Genomic DNA, 17,830 nt, shown 5'->3' with positions numbered 1-17,830 from the left:
CTTTTGTACTGTGGGAAGAAACCGGAGCACCTGGAGGAAACCACGCAGACACTGGGAGAATGTGCAAACTCCACACAGACAGTCGCCCTAGGCTGGAATCGAACCTGGGTCCCTGGTGCTGTGAGCCACCTTGCTACCCATAGAATCTGTATGGATTCTGTGAAAGTATACTCACTCACATAAATAAAACAGAGCTGGAAATTTGAAACTAAGACAGAAATTGTTGTGGAAACTCACCAGGTCTGATGAAGAGTCACCAGACTGGAAGCATTAACTCTGCTTTTTTCCCACAGATGCTGCCAGACCTGAGTTTCGCCAACAATTTCTGTTTTTGTTCCTCATTCACACGGTTTTTGGAAATGTAACGTGTTGTGGTGCTACCAATTAATTGTGACTTTTTTGTTTGTGCATGGGTTCATAAATGCAGGCTTTCATGAATGATTGGAAATTTGAAATTGATGAGTTGCAACTTTTTAGCTCCTGATTTGAACTATAGTGACACATTGATTCATTGTCATGTTGCAAGGCAAGTGCTTAACTACAATGTTATACAACAGTGCATAAGTTCAGAGAAAATTATTTCTCAGTAACTCCTGATTACTATCTGCTGATCTCGTGCCAACTGGATGAAATGTGAAACTGTTTGTCAACACTTCTTCCTTCCCAATTACTGTGTTCATAAACTCCATATTCAAACTCCAAAACCCTATATTAAAATTGAATGGAATGGGTAAAATGCAATTGTTTTTGAAAACTTATTTAAAACTTTGAGCATTGAAGGAGTTTAGGTTTAACATGAGTCATTGTGTAAACCATTCTGACTTCACTCTTGCTGTTGGATGTTCGTGGATCCACTTTTGGACAAAACAGCCTTGTGCATTCCATGGTTTGTTTGTTTGTCTGTCTTTTATTGAGGAGAGATTTGACTTATGCCAAACAACAGTCTTGTTAGAGTACAAAGTGCTCTCTGATCTAATGTCCATTTCTACTGCTTGTTCTCCATGTCTCCACTATCCCTCAATACTGATCTCTCTGGTGGATAATGGAACAGTCCAATATTGCGTGTAGCTGGGGAGATGAGCAATTTTATTTTAAATTTTTAAATCTTTCACTAGAGCAAGGCTCCCTAAACAGAGTTAACTTTCCAGTATTTCACCAAAGTGCCACTCTGCATGAGGATGCACCACAACGAAGCTTAGAAAAACATTTGAAGGCACTTCACTGAGATGGAAGAAAGGCAGAATTGTGAGATTAAATCAGTAGTTGGCAAAATAATAGAAAGTATCCTGAAATAGAGAACAGGGAAATAATTAACACCAATACTGAAGGTCAGACTGTATAGATATTGGATCTTGCTTGACAAGCCTTTTGAGGATATCATTGAGCTAATTATAGGATTTATTTTGAAAAAGATTGCAATGTGGAGATTAACACAGCTTGAAAGATATTTTTAAACAGATAGTATTAACTGGAAAGATTGGGATCCATCCTGGAGTATTGAAATTCACATGAATGATTGATAGAAGGGACAGTGAAAAGGCTTCCACATATTGTCAGTGATACCAAATATGGTGGTGCCATTTTTCTGTGCAAATTAGTTAATTAATTTGCCCACTTAAGTGATAACTGTAATTTATTAGCTTTAAAGCATGTTGGGAGGTTGTGAAAGATGCAATAATATCCGCTCTTTATCTGATTGCAGTCTAGTTTTGTATCTTCATTTTCCTGAAATCCATGTAGCTCTCAGCAAAGTGGGCTTTAGTTTATTTATCCCTGTAACTACTACTTTAAATTTTCCTCTTACTCTCAACTTTGATTATACCCCTGGCCAAGTAGCTCATCCAGGCATCTGCTGTCAGCAGTCTTTGAACTCGCAACCAGGAAATAGGAAAGATGTTATAATCTTCCAAGGGTTGTTTTTAGTTGCCAACTTGTCCTGTATCTGCTTGATATATCCATAAGTGGATCAATAGATGACCTTGTGACAGAATGAGAAGCAAAACTGGAACTGACTGATTTATTCGTGCACCACTTATTCCCTTTGTGAATCCTGTACGTCTTAAACAAGTGAGAGCCCTGTTTGAACTGTTTTTGCTGGACATTATTTAATTCCAATAACAAGCAAAAACAAATGGCTGCTTGCCAGTGCAGCTGACTGCTGCTTTAGCTGTGGATAAAGGGCTGCATCCAATGACAAACCAAATAACTGCAATGAACTAAAGCATTCAAAATTCAATGTGATGTGAACTCTGACTGCATTTTTGTTGTCAAAACTAATGCTTGTTCTAACAAAGTAGCTCATAACGATACCTGAAAATAAATGACCTTTTTAATTGTGGAAATAATCCACATGTTGTATGTACAGTAAATTAAGGGAAAACACTTCTCCACATCAGCTGCATTGTTGTAAATTTAATATTAACTCTGTGTCTTTTATCGGTGAGTTCATGCCCAACCCAATTATCCTGCTATAAATTAACTAAAACATGAGGATCATTACTTGTAACTGCTGAAGCACATACTTTAAACCTTCTGTCAAGGCATTAACTGATTAAGATTGGGGGGGGGGGGGGGGGGTGGAAGAAGAAAGACTTCTCTTTCTGCAGCACCTTTTGGGGAATTCCCAAAGTAATTTTATAACTCATAATGCACGCGTTCAGTCATTCATGAAATGTGGCAAACACAGCAACCAATTTACATTCAGTAACATTCCACAAAGAAAACTAAGATAATGACCTCCATAATTTACATTTTAGTGCAGATGGTAGAGAGTAAATATTAGCCTAGAAACTGGTTTGATCCATTGCAGTGTTCCCTCAAAGTGTTAGCCTAGACCTGGATGCTTAAGTCTCTGGAAGCGACTTGAAACTGCAGCCTTTTGAGTACAGTAGTTAGAAATTAGACTGAACCATAGCTGCCTGGCAGTGATAGCCCAGATTTAGAGACTTGCTAGGAGATCTGGAGTTATTTGATTTTGTGCAGACTTGTCGTAATTGTCATTGTTAATCTTAACTCATCCTGCACTTAAAGGGAAAAAACATTGGCTCGGGTTTTGGCCTCTGAACATTATCCAGTCACTCTAATATGAAGTGGACACTTGAAAATGGGACTGATCTCAATTGTAATGCTTGGTCTTCACCCTCAGCATTAGTGAAGCAGTGCAGCAGAAGTATCAAAGGTGCCTGTAGGAGAGAGGACAGATGAGTAAAATGAATATTTATTCTCAAATATACTTTAATCTTATGCAACTTTATCAGAAATAAATCAAAGATGCTGTTAAAATTACAGGGCATGGCATGAAATCAGTTACTTTATTTACTGGACACCGGGAATAATCAAATTTGATTCAGAACTGAAATTGTCACCTAGTCAGAAAATTGCTGTTCAATTCAACCTGCAGCATAGATTTAGATTGTTTGAACTAGCTGTGATCATATACTACAATTATAAAATGTTGACCCTGTTTTACGTTGACCAGTGGTAACTCAGATGGAGTCTCCTTTTACACTTTGCCTCATGGTCAGTTAGTAGGCGGTCTTACTGCGACCTTATTTAGTTTTAAGTTGCAGGAGAGCAGTGGCGATAAGCAGCTCCCTTTGCTCTGCCAAGCCAAATCTATACTCCAATTCCTGGATTAAATAAGACTGGTATTGTAGCACAAATATGGGGACTAATTACAAGGCCACCATTCTCTTGTAATTTGAATTGCAAGAGTGTTTAAACACTAGTAGATAGTTTACCTCGACTCACTTGTGCTTTGTATTGTGCATTGTTTTAACAACTTTCAAATTTTCTTTAAAACTCTTGATATGTATTGCTTCTCATTAGATGAGATGTACTCGATTGAATAGCTATATTTTGTATTGCAATAAACAAACACACACATTAGTACTTATTCTATAAAGGTAAATGTAAAATTATCATAATCCTACTGGACCATCGGGTCATTTTCTCATTCGGGGAGAGACTGAGATGACTAGTGATTGTTTAAACTGAGGGTCACAAAGTTTCAGGCAAGGGGAGAGATTGAGGGGAGTCCTTCATAGCAACCTCAATATGGGAATTCAGCCCATGCTGTTGTCATCACTCTGCATTGTAAACCAGCCATCCAGCCAAATGAGCTAACTGACCCTGCTAATTCTGTCATGTTTTGCAGTCATAGAGTTATAGAGATGTACAGCATAGAAACAGACCCTTCGGTCCAACCCATCCATGCTGACCAGATATCCCAACCCAATCTAGTCCCATCTGCCAGCACCCGGCCCATATCCCTCCAAACCCTTCCTATTCATATACCCATCCAAATGCCTCTTAAATGTTGCAATTGTACCAGCCTCCACCACTTCCTCTGGCAGCATACACGTACCACCCTCTGTGTGAAAAGGTTGCCCCTTAGGTCTCTTTTATATCTTTCCCCTCTCACCCTAAACCTATGCCCTCTAGTTCTGGACTCCCCCACCCTAGGGAAAAGATATTGCCTATTTACCCTATCCATGCCCCTCATAATTTTGTAAACCTCTATAAGGTCACCCCTCAGCCTCTGACGCTCCAGGGAAAACAGCCCCAGCCTGTTAAGCCTCTCCCTATAGTTCACATCCTCCAATCCTGGCAACATCCTTGTAAATCTTTTCTGAACCCTTTCAAGTTTCACAACGTCTTTCCGATAGGAAGGAGACCAGAATTGCACGCAATATTCCAACAGTGGCCTAACCAATATCCTGTACAGCGCAACATGACCTCCCAACTCCTGTACTCAATACTCTGACCAATAAAGGAAAGCATACCAAACGCCACCTTTGCTATCATATCTACCTGTGACTCCACTTTCAAGGAACTATGAACCTGTACTCCAAGGTCTCTTTGTTCAGCAACACTCCCTAGCACCTTGCCATTAAGTGTATAAGTCCTGCTAAGATTTGCTTTCTCAAACTGCAGCAACTCGCATTTATCTGAATTAAACTCTATCTGCCACTTTTCAGTCCATTGGCCCATCTGGTCCAGATCCTGTTGTAATCTGAGGTAAAAAGGGAGGAAGTGAGGACCGCAGATGCTGGAGATCAGAGCTGAAAAATGTGTTGCTGGAAAAGTGCAGCAGGTCAGGCAGCATCCAAGGAGCAGGAGAATCGACATTTTGGGGATAAGCTCTTCCTCAGTAATCTGAGGTAACCCTCTTCGCTGTCCACTACTCCTCCAATTTTGGTGTCATCTGCAAACTTACTAACTATACCTCGTATGCTCTCATCCAAATCATTTATGTAAATAACAAAAAGTAGAGGACCCAGCACCGATCTTTGTGGCACTCCACTGGTCACAGGCCTCCAGTCTGAAAAGCAACCCTCCACCACCACCCTCTGTCTTCTACCTTTGAGCCAGTTCTGTATCCAAATGGCTAGTTCTCCCTGTATTCCATGAGATCTAACCTTGCTAATCAGTCTCCCATGGGGAACCTTGTCGAATGCTGTACTGAAGTCCATATAGATCACATCTACTGCTCTGCCCTGATCAATCGTCTTTGTTACTTCTTCAAAAAACTCAGTCAAGTTTGTGAGACATGATTTCCCACACAAAGCCATATTGACTATCCCTAATCAGTCCTTGCCTTTCCAAATACATGTACATCCTGTCCCTCAGGATTCCCTCCAACAACTTACCCACCATCGAGGTAAGGCTCACCGGTCTATAGTTCCCTGGTTTGTCTTTACCACCCTTCTTAAACAGCGGCACCAACCACGTTTGCCAACCTCCAGTCTTCCGGCACCTTACCTGTGACTATCGATGATACAAATATCTCAGCAAGAGGCCCAGCAATCACTTCCCTAGCTTCCCACAGAGTTCTCGGATACACCTGATCAGGTCTTGGGGATTTATCCACCTTTATCTGTTTCAAGACATCCAGCACTTCCTCCTCTGTAATCTGGACATTTTGCAAGATGTCACCATCTATTTCCCTACAGTCTATATCTTCTATATCCTTTTCCACAGTAAATACTGATGCAAAACATTCATTTAGTATCTCCTCCCTTTTTATTTTGTGGCTCCACACAAAGGCAGCCTTGCTGGTCTTTGAGCGGCCCTATTCTCTCCCTAGTTACCCTTTTGTCCTTTAAAATATTTGTAAAAACCTTTTTTGGATTCTGCTTAATTCTATTTGCCATCATTGGATAAGGTGTTCTATCTCCAAGCAAGTTAAAATCTTGATTATTTCCTCCTTCAGTTTTATGTATGAGGTTACAAGTAAGTCAGACGAGTGGCTGTCACCTGAATGGCGCTGTTTTGTACTGAGAATATGAAGTGCAAGTCTATAACTGGTGTCTCATTAGCGCATAAACAATAATATTGGATATGCTCATTTAAGTCAGTGCATTCCTATTGAGTTGAGTGTTACTGTAGGAGATAATTGGCCATGTATATCATACAGACATGGGAATTTCTTAGACTTTCCTGAGGCAGTGCATTTTAATCTTCTGAATGTGTCCTTAGTAATTGGGTTATAATTTTAAATTGATGCTAATAGCTAACATGCATTTCATACAAAGGTTATGTGTTAGTATCTCATTGGTAATATTTTTCAATAAAGCCAGAGTTTCATTTTGTTTGAGGAGAAAGTGAGGACTGCAGATACTGGAGATCAGAGCTGAAAATGTGTTGCTGGAAAAGCACAGCAGGTCAGGCAGCATCCAAGGAGCAGGAGAATTGACATTTCGGGCAGGAGCCCGAAGAAGGCTTCCTAAAGAAGGGCTCATGCCCGAAACGTCGATTCTCCTGCTCCTTGGATGCTGCCTGACCTGCTGTGCTTTTCCAGCAACACGTTTTCAGCTCTTTCATTTCATTTGAGCTTGTTTGATAGCAGCAGACAATACTCTATATAAATCCAACACTTTGACACCATTTCTTGTCCATTTATGGCTCTTCCTACCTTCCCCAACAGCTCCTTTTTGCTTTCTTTCCTTTTTGCCTGTGTCACTTTTTCTCTCTGGCCTTTTGCATTGTAATCATCTCCTGCTACATTTCTAGCTCTCTTGTGTCACAATTTCCCAGCCCTGTGTATTTCTGTTTGGCTAAATGTTCAGCTTGCTATGTGAAGATTAAGCAAATTGTGGTGAATCAGCTAAAAGGAAAACACTGATGCTGGAAATCTAAAATAAAAACACATGCCAGAGAAACTCAGCAGGTCCTTCAACATCCACGTGGAGAAAAAAAACCAAAGTTTAATGTTTCAAGCCCAGGACAACTCTTCTACGGAACTTTAATTCATGCTTTCCAGAAAATGGTTCCACCATCTCATTGTAGTCAGAAAGGTTTTCCATTCTCAGCATATACTTATTGCTGGCAAACTTGGAAGAACCATCATGGTCGTTTATAATGACTTCAAATGCATTTTTTTCAATACATTATTTCAGAGCTAGTTAAGAACAAGACACTTTTTGACACAAATATACTTTATTCATAAAAATCTTTACATATGCATTGTCACAAATGCACTTCAGTTCTGTACAGAAGCATAGCAAAGAAACAAACAAACATTTGGAGTTTGGCTTTATCCAAGCAAACGCATCGATTATTTGCATGAGATGATCTTTACATGTATTTGAGACACCAGGAGGGTCTGATAACCTAACTCATCACCATTTAACTTCAGCGGGAAGGTCTCCGACTGAGAACAAGACACTTTTTTTAAAATTTCACTAGCATCACAAATGGACCAAACTGGGTAAAGACTGTTCATTTGCCCACATGGAGGATATCCGTATACTGTTCTGGTTCTCCCTACAGTCCAACAGGTTTGTATTCCAGAACAAATTCTGAAATCATTTCTGCTCCGACTCGATTGAAGGTTCTGGATTATTAGTCCAGGCGTCTGTGATTACTACTCCAGAAGCAAAAGGCACTATCTATGATTTTCATTATTTTAGTCCTCCTCCGTCAATCAAGATTTCACAGAGCACTTTATTTTCTGTTCACCAAACGTGAATTTTGGGAAGTTCATTATCACATGATGGAGGTACCGGTGTTGGACTGGGGTGGACAAAGTTTTAAAAACTCACATAACACCAGGTTATAGTCCAACAGGTTTATTTGTAAGTACTAGTTTTCAGCATGCTACTCCTTCATGTAGCTGTGGATCAGGATCATAGACTTAGGGTCCTGCTCCACAACCACCTGATGAAGGAGCAGCGCTCCGAAAGCTAGTGCTTCCAACTAAACCTGTTGGACTATTACCTGGTATTGTGATTTTTTTTTTAAACTTTATCACATGGAAAGAGGATGGTGAAATGACTGGGCTTTGGTAATCACCATTTCTACACTTTAGCAGGAAAGTAAATGTTAGTTATTCAGTGACACTGCTCAAGCTTCTTCATCAGATTTCCACTAACAGCTACGTGGACAATTCCTCAAACCTTTAATCGGATATTACTGCTCAGAGTTTTCCAAACCTCAGGACAATGGTTCCAGCAGATCTCTCTTGAGCACATGGTTTGGGTCATCTCAATTTGGGACTTGTCTCTGCAGAACCTTTCAGTGAGGGATTCCTGATACTTAGAGTGAAGCTATCTACACTATAGGATGTTTGCACTGTGTATTAATTTAACTTTGAGCCTGGTTGTTGCTGCTTGGTGCAGTTCAAATGAAGTATGCCATACAAAAAATACTCTTGTTGTAGTCTGACTTTGCACCATCCTGGTAGTCATATGATAGAACAATTGTGGAAGTAACTGGAAACTTCATTCTTTGAAAATGAAGTGGTGAGTTTAGAGAGTTCATTGTTTGGAATGATAGTAGTAACTTAAATCATTAACCAGGGACCTTGGTGTTACAAAGTTGAAATACAGGACATAGCGGTCATCCCTGAGTCATACTTTGGAGTGTTACACTGGTTCACGGAATAGTATCGTTCAGAAAAAGATCAATACCAGGTAAACATCCGGCAGTTCTTTCTCTGTTACTGTGTTTGTTAGTGTTTTTGGGTTGCAAGTATGATTTTGATCACTTACCTCGAGTTGCTTAGGATTTGTTTTGTGCACTGGGTTTGTAAATATGGAGTTGACGTTTTAGGAGCTCGAGGTTAAAGTGACACCATGCTGAAATAACAGCACTTCATTATGTACACAAAAGGGTTCATGATAACACTGTGTCGTCAGTCTACTTAACTGCTACGTACATGCCTTGCACTTTCAGTGAATAGCGGAGCCTCATTAGTTTGAGGATTGTTATATGTAAACATTGTTGTTACACTCGTGCACCTCTCTGCCTTTCGAGCATGACATGTCTCCAAACTTCCTCAGTGCAGAGCTCTTTTACCTCCTGAGCTCATCTACAAAACCACCTCCTGCAGCAAAGCAGCACTTCAAAAGGTTGCACTAGTCATTGCCATTCTGAAGTGTTTTTGTGTTTTTGTTTTCACCCGCTCCTAATTGGAAGGAAGTAATATAAAGGTTGAAGTAATGGACCTGGCAGCATCTTGCACAGGTGGCCAGTCTTTGTGATGTGAGATGAGGCAGATATTCGCAAGATATTTGGGGTGGCATGGTGGCTCAGTGGTTAGCACTGCTGCCTCACAGTGCCAGGGACCCGGGTTTGATTCCCACCTCGGGTGACTCTGTCAGTCTGTGTGGAGTTTACACATTCTCCCTGTGTCTGTGTGGGTTTCCCTCAGGTGCTCCGGTTTCCTCCCACAATCCAAAGATGTGCTAAATTGCCCGTAGTGTTGGGTGCATTGGTCAGGAGTAAATATAGGGTAGGGGAATGAGTCTGGGTGGATTACTCTGCAAAGGGTCAGTGTGGAGTTGTTGGGCCGAAGGGCCTGTTTCCATACTGTAGGGAATCTAATCTAAGGGATTCCAATATGGGGAAAGCTAATTGTGCTATTCACCTCTGAAATTGAAGCCACACATTACCCAGTGGTGTGAAGTAGGAGCCCTGACCAGGTTTCATTCCCTCTTCCCGCTGGGGAACATGCAGCTTATCTCTGAACTTAATCATAGAACTAATTGGCAGTTTAGAAGTGTCTACTTTTTTTTTGTTAATGTCACTGACCAGGTAAAGCTGCACCCAGGTAAGTATATGAACATATTAGAAATAGGAGCCATAAAACAGTCCCTTCATAAAACATGCCAGCCAATAATTCGTGATTGATTTGCCACTTCAGTTCATGTGTATGAATCTTGATAAAAAAAGTTGCCATTCCTGAAACCAATTAACAAATGGTGTCCAGAGAGATAAATGTTTAAGTGGTGCACTCTCCAATTCCTGATATTTTTATGGGTGAACACAATCTGTCTCCGAAAGCTTATGTGGAATTGGACTCGATTTGGAGGAAGAGATGTACTGCATTGTATCAAGATACTATGACCCTTCATTCTATTGAAGGCTGTATGAAATGGCCTTACAGTCATTATTTGTGGTTTCTGTGTTAACTGTTTTCCTAACTTGCACTTCTTATTATTCTTTTCAGCGATATGTAGATGGAGGAATTACAGATAACTTACCTCAATATGAACTCAAAAACACAATTACGGTCTCCCCCTTTGCTGGAGAAAGTGACATCTGTCCTCATGATGGCTCCAACAATATGCATGAATTGAGAATAACCAATACCAGCATCCAGTTCAACCTGCAGAACCTGTACCGCCTTTCCAAGGCATTATTTCCTCCTGAAGCAGAGGTGAGAACAAATAAATAAATGGACGAGGATATTCATAGTGTTTGTTTTTGTTTTGAACCTACAAATGTTACTGAATGCAAATGAGCAAATTCTTACGAATAAGCTTCACTTATCCCAACCCCTCTGAATGAGAACACAGACTCTACAAGACATGAACAGTGTAGGGCGTAAGCTTGAACTTTTTTGTTCCAATAGAAATGACATGTCTGCCCTATTGCTAAGATCAGTGGGGTCTCTGACCTGGATGTTAGCGCAGAGGTGATGTCACAGGTCAAGTGGTCCACAGGCTCAGTCTGATGTTTTGAATTATGTCAGTTCACATCTGACTACTGCACCTGGTGATACCTAAATTCAATTGATCAGTCTGGAATATGAAGCTAGTCTCCGTAATGGTGGCTATGGAATGATTACTGAATTGATTTTTTTTTAAAGACACCACCTTCTGGTTCACTAATGTCCTTTTTAGGGAAGGAATTCTGCCATCCTTGCAACACCTGTGTTACTACCCTGCTCCCTCAGTTCAAGGGGCAATTAGATGTGGGCACCAATTGCTGGTCTTGTAAGGAAAGCTAAGATCCAAGGGATGGATTAAAATTAAAATACAACGTCAGTTTGCCTACAAGCCCTGTTTCCCTGGCTGTATTGAGGCCGAAGTTATTAGAGATAGTAATTTTATTCCAACGGAGCCTTGTGCATGTTCAGTTAATTCTCCGGTAATGCACTTAAGTATTGAGTGAGTGGGTATACATGACCAAGAACATGATAGGTTCCTTACAAATGGCTTCCCTGTTCCAGATAAGTAGCCTACTTTCATGCAATGTGGTTCTGCTGAGTGTTTACTTCATACAAACCTCTTAAAGGAAAAAGAATGTACCATTATGTAGAACAAAACATCCACAAAATGCACGAAGTGGTAAATAAAAATAACACTGCACCATTTGGAAAGTATTTGGATAAATTGCAGGAGCAGAAAAAGAAATGGGGATGTTGAAATACGAGACTTGAGAGTGTACTCAGCATTTCAACACAGCCAGGGCATACTTGGACTTGAAGTCTTACAGTATCCAGTTTCTTACTGTTAGGGGAGTGAATCGAATTGGCTGAGCACTGCTTTCTGTGATGGTGGGGAAACTCAATGGGAGGCAGGCATGGATCACCCACTTGATGGGCTTAGAAAGGTCTGTCTTGTCTTTAAGAAACAAACACTGGATTCCCCCTTCATGGGAGTATTTACAGAATCTCCTTGTATTAGCTGTATAATTGACCTCTGCTATTCACGATTGAACGTGACAGGAATACAGAGCTTATCTGATCCCTTGGTTGTGGGATTGCCTCGCACTATATATAAAACAAGCTGCTTTCAACGTTTAGAATGCATGCTCTGTATTATGGCTTCATCAGGTTGGAACCTTATCTTTTGGGTATGTTTGGTTCTGATCTTGACATGCTCTCTGACGTAGAAATCAGGGTTGTTCTCCTGGCTTGATGATGATGGTAATGTGAGGGTTATGCCAAACCATAACATTTGTCAACTGTATTTGAATATGACTCTGCTGCTCAGAATGAACAATATCCAATGATGCCCAACTTTGAGCAGTGAGATCAGTTCTGAAGCGCTCTATACATTGCACTTGGAAGGGTCACACAGCATCATGGAGGGTGGCCTCAGTATGCAAATGGGACATTCTTTCCATAAGACTTTGCAGAGATGATCCTGACCAAAACTTCATGACCAGATGCATGTACTGCAGGGTGATTACAGGGAATGGTACCAGGTTGGATTATCATATGAGCCAACTCCTGCAGACCTAGTCTGTCCTTCAGGATTTGGGGAGCATTGGCAGAATACGGTCACACTTGATGGTGGGTGTTGAAAACTCCAACTCAAACTATGTTCTATACCTTTGTCCTTTTGCTTCTTCTAAGTGATGTTTGACTTGGCGGTGCACTAACATTGCAGCTGAGTGAGGTCAGTTGGTGGTAATCAGCAAGGTTTCCTTTTGACCTGAGGCTATGAACCTTTGTGAGGACTATTGTTGAGTTCTCCCAGGGCTATACCTTCCTTGCTGGATACCAGTGACACCACATCTGATGAATCTGTCCTCCCTTTGAGACAGGCTGGGCACATGGATCATGGGGATGTTGGCTGAGAGGTATGATTCTGCAAATCTGACTGTCAAACTGTGTTGCTGGACAGTCCTCCTAATCTTGGCACAGATTTCCAGGTAGGAGAGGAGGAGGAGGAGGAGGAGGAGGACTTTGTGGGGTTGACTGAACAGGTAGTGCTTTTGTTGCATCCAATATCAGGGGACGTTCAAGAACTAACTGCTTTGGCATGGGGTGGAGTCACATACAGTTCAGACCAGGTAAGGGCAGCAGATTTCTGTGCCTAAGGATCACCAGTGAACTGGAAGAGTTTTTACGACAATCTGATTACACCAGCCTTTCAATTCTAGATGTATTTAATTAACTGCTGAGGTCACCCTAGCTCCCATGGTGGGATTTAAACTCCCATTAACAAAACTAGTTTTCCAGGCCTCCGGATTATAAATCCAGTAACGTATCCGCCAGTGCTTTGAATTCTCGGAGCATTAGATACTTGGAGTATTGAGCTCTGATTAAAAAGCATGTGATAAACTACTTGGGATGTTTGAAAACTGTTGACATTTTCTAACCCTGTACATTTGGTAGCATGGGAATAATTGGAAGGAAGTTATTTTTTAAACTCCTTCACGAGATACAGGCTGCGCTGGCTTGACCATAATCTATTTCTCATCCCTGGCTGCTCTTAAGGTGGTGCTACGCTCCTTCCTCGAATTGCTTCTGTCCACTTGGTGTAGATACACCCACAATGCATGGGGAGTCATCTGGCTCAATTCAACTATACCTTATCATCATCTCAAAACCTCAAGAGTTGAAAAGTGCATGAAACAACATGTTTTAGTCTATATGTATGTGGATGCTAGAGTTGTCATCCTCACTCTGGAAAGAATCCCTATCCCCTTTATTTTTTTTCAGAACCATCACTTGCCAATATAGCAAACAGGTAGTGCATTGTACCCAAAATTCAGGACCTTCATTTGCAGAATCCACTGCAGAATATCTGTAATCTTGAGCAGATGAACATCTAAGATTTGGTTTGCATGAATTAGATGGATTGTCTCCTGATCACACCCCAAGGTATAAATTTATAAAGAAGCAGGAGTATTGGGGTATATGGATGGGATAAGATTTCCATTGAAACAGATAATGTTGCACAGTTCCCACTTTTATCCTTGAGAATTGCTATAGTCAGGCTGGTTTCAGTTCTACAAGTGGGTTTTTGATGTCAGGATACAAATTAACCAGAGGCCTGACTACTCTTCAGCAAATTTGAAGAGGCTGATGCAACACCAAGAGATATAAAAGTACATTGGGAACTCTGATTTAAACATTCATTCGCAAATGTACTTTACTTGAAGTATATGTACTGTCATGCTATAAAAACGTGTATAATTAAATTTCACTGAACATTCCACAATGGACATATTTAGTTACAGTACTTGAGGAGAAAGTGAATACTTCAGTGTAAAATTAGCAATTGATTTGTCCAAATGAAATACAGATCCATTCATTTGATATGATTGGTTCCATTTGGTAGGTGATGCGGAATATGTGCAAACAGGGATACAGTGATGCACTGGACTTCCTCAAGAAGAATGGTGAGTGTGTTTACCTATATCATCCAGTTTTTAAAGGACACATTTTTTTTTGTCTCTAAGTCTGTGAGAATGATGATCTATAAAATTGTATCTAATTAACCAAGTCTATCACAATCGTTGAATGTCCTGGTGAGTTAAAGAAGATTCGTTGCGATTCATTAATGGCTGAATGGTTAGCACTGCTGCCTCACAATGCCAGGGACACAGGTTCAATTCCAGCCCCTGTCTATGTGAGGTTTGCACATTCTCCCAGTGTCTGCATGGGTTTCCTCTGGTATCCTCCCACAGTCCAAAATATGCAATTCAGTTGAATTGGCTATGTTAAATTGCCCATAGTGTTTCAGGACATGTAGGTGAGGTGCATTGGTCTGGGGTAAATATGGAATAATAGGGTAGGGGAATGGACTGGGTGGGACATACTACGGAATGTCAGTGTGGACTTGTTGGGCCAAAGGGCCTGTTTCCACACTGTAGGGATGCTATGGAGTCGTAATATGTTTTCAAGCCAGGATGGTGTGTGGCTTAGAGGGGAAACTGCAAATGGTGGCATCCCCGTGCATCTGCTGCCTTTATCCTTCTAGATGGGAGAGGTTAGTGGTTTAGAAGGTGCTGCTGACAGAGCCTGGGAGAGTTGCTACAATGCATCTTGTATATGGAACATATTGCAGCCACCCAATACATCAGTAGTGAGGGGAATGAATATTCAAGTTAGTCAATGCGTGACAAACAAACTGGTTCCTCTTATCCTGGTTGAATTTGTTGTATTGTTGGACTACATCTATCCAGGCAAAAAGAAGGTAATGCCATGGGATGTCACAGAGAGATGATTAGCTTCTATCTTGAGATCATATTATGGTTGTCACATATTTCACCAGTACCGCCATTGCAACTTAGGATTCTGGCATTAAAAAGGAAAAATTATACTCTTGTTGCAAACTTTCAAAGTGCTTGAATGGAAATTTCATTTTAACCACTGTTACTGGATAAAATGGCATTTATGTATCAGGAAACAAATATCACACTGACTTAGCTTTGATTGTCTCAGTATTATTGTAAAAATAACCTGATGTTAATTGTAGTCTTATTAAGTTCACACTGGGTGACTTGGCTTCAGATTATAAACCGAGAAGATAGAAAAGAAGGCACCCCTGCAGAGGGAAGGGCAATATGATTTCACATTTAAAGCTGCCTCCAATTTATGGCATTGATGTTATTCACGAATAGCCTTGATAACTCCCATACCTGCCAACTAAGGATCATAATGTGGACTTCTGGGAAGTGAAAGAGGGGTGAAAGATTGTGCTTATCAGAATAATGAGGCTTTTGCAACTTATTTTCATTTTATTTTATATATGTACAGTACTGTTTCCAGATTGTTTTTTTTATGCCACCCTGTGGTGATGCTAAGCAACAACACTTCAAAGCCATTCTGGTAAAAATCACAACACCAGGTTACAGTCCAACAGACTTATGTGGAAGTATTTCCAAATGCTGTATTTTTTTTTTTGCTGTTTTCTGTTGCAATGGGACTTTGCTAAAATTTATTTTAATAAAGCAATTTACTACTATGCTGTGCACTGCAGCTGTGTTTACAAGTCAAAGCTATAAAAACTGTTAGAAATCTGAAATAAAAACCAAATGCTGGAAATATTGAGCAGAATCTGTATAGAGAGGAGGCTTAGATTTTGACTTAAAAATGACCCTCAGAAGAAACATTATGTCTATTCAACTTAAAATGCCATCTCTCTCTCTCTCTCTCTCTCTCTCTCTCTCTCTCTCTCTCTCTCTCTCTCTCTCTCTGTGTGTGCTGCCAACCTGCTGAGATTCTCCAACACCTTCTGTTTTTCAGTCAACAATATCAATGTGTTTAGGGATAACGAACATCGTACCAACTAAAAAAATTAATTCCAAAGAGAGGAAGTGAACATAGCACAAAATATCTGTACAGACACAATTAACCAGGAAGCAGAATAACTTAACTGAATGTGACATCACATCACTTCAATTCCTGCAGCAAATGGCATTGTATTTGTTGAAGAACAGAATTCATACTGAATGTAACTGTGGCCTCAATGAATTCAGTTAGTAAGTCACAGTCTGGGACTGGAAACCTGAGATTACTTGGTCCATGTGATTTTACCTCCTTACGTTGAGAAATAGTTACAAACGTTGAATGTTTGTGGAGCTCTGTATGTTTCAGTTTGTTTATGATTCACATTGCCAATATCTCTGCAAATTCTATCAAAGTCAGTTTAATTTTAAAACAATCCTGCTTATTTTACCAGATGTGTTGGGTTGATGAAATTTACAATTGTTGGGATGGTCTATTTATTTTTTCCCTTTCCCTTAACCTTAATATTTATTTTGTTCCAATCTTGCTCAGGTTGTGGTTGATTTTTTAGAGAATGCAGAAGTGCGTTTAGACACAAAATAGCTCCCAATTATACTTTTCTGAAACTTGAAGGGGAAATCTGCCCACAGTGAATGGTAAAACACTTTTTTTTTTCACCCTTGCAAGTGAGTGGACAGAAAATCAGGGTCTGGTGGACACGTTTGCCAACCTCCACCCTCCAAAGCTAGGTTCACTTAACAAATCTTTACTTAGTGTGAAGCAAAGTTTGAATGAATAAATGTAATCCTTTCACATGATCTCCCCAAAGAATGTGCAACACACACAACAGTCTGTTTACTGCAGATTCATTTTAAAGTGATCTCCCTTCGAGAAAGACTCTGTCGTCCAGTTATACTAAAGACCAGATGAAATGGCTTCTAATATTGTGCTCTTGTAGTTTGTGGCATCGTCTGAAGCTGCCTATAGCCCTGTCTTTAGCACTGCAGGTGCTGCTGTCAGAGCTCTGAGGCAAGACAATCCATCATGACATGGATGCTTTAACTCTAACTCTTGAAATCCAGCTCACTTGTATTACTTCCTCTAGAGTTTACAATTTGTGCTCACTCCAAACACTTTCTCTCCTGTCTAACAAAATCACTCCAGCCCCTCCACACAAAAGCCCTTGCACTTTTTCTGTAACTTCAAAGATAAAAGTCTCAGAGTTGTGGTCTGCCCAGGCAAACAAAATCTTTCATTATTACCAAATATAAGAACTCTACCGTGTCCTGTTCACTACAGAGAATGGATCATTAGCCATGCCATTCAAATTTTATATTGGACTCCCCTCCCAAACAACAAATTATTCTCAGAAGTACAAGGTATTTAATAAGTTCGAATATCGCAGACTCTAGACAGTTCACCAAGGGCTAGATCTGGGTGGGATGCTCTTCAGAGGGTCAGTGATGACTCAGTGGGCCAAATGGCTTCTATCTGCACTGCAGAGGTTCTATGGTTAAACACCCAAGCCAGTCAGAAAGTGAACCTTTTGAAAATATCTTCCAGAGCATAGAATAAATATTTAAGGAGAGGCTGGATGGGTTGGGACCTTTTTTTCCCCTGAAGCATTGGAGGGTG

At 40.5% G+C, this 17,830-nt stretch overlaps 1 protein-coding gene across 1 annotated transcript in view; it reads left to right on the top strand.

Moving 5' to 3' along the window:
• pnpla2 (patatin-like phospholipase domain containing 2) overlaps window positions 1-17,830 on the top strand; it is a 55,137-nt gene that overhangs the window by 25,499 nt on the left and 11,808 nt on the right. The window contains exons 4-5 of the mRNA XM_072591994.1: window positions 10,454-10,663; window positions 14,304-14,364. Of these exons, the coding sequence (XP_072448095.1) occupies window positions 10,454-10,663; window positions 14,304-14,364 (271 nt within the window). The remainder of the gene's footprint in view (window positions 1-10,453; window positions 10,664-14,303; window positions 14,365-17,830) is intronic.

The sequence above is a fragment of the Chiloscyllium punctatum genome, chromosome 22 (assembly GCF_047496795.1).
Source record: "Chiloscyllium punctatum isolate Juve2018m chromosome 22, sChiPun1.3, whole genome shotgun sequence".
NCBI lineage: Eukaryota > Metazoa > Chordata > Chondrichthyes > Orectolobiformes > Hemiscylliidae > Chiloscyllium > Chiloscyllium punctatum.
This window is presented reverse-complemented; position numbering and strand designations above follow the sequence as displayed.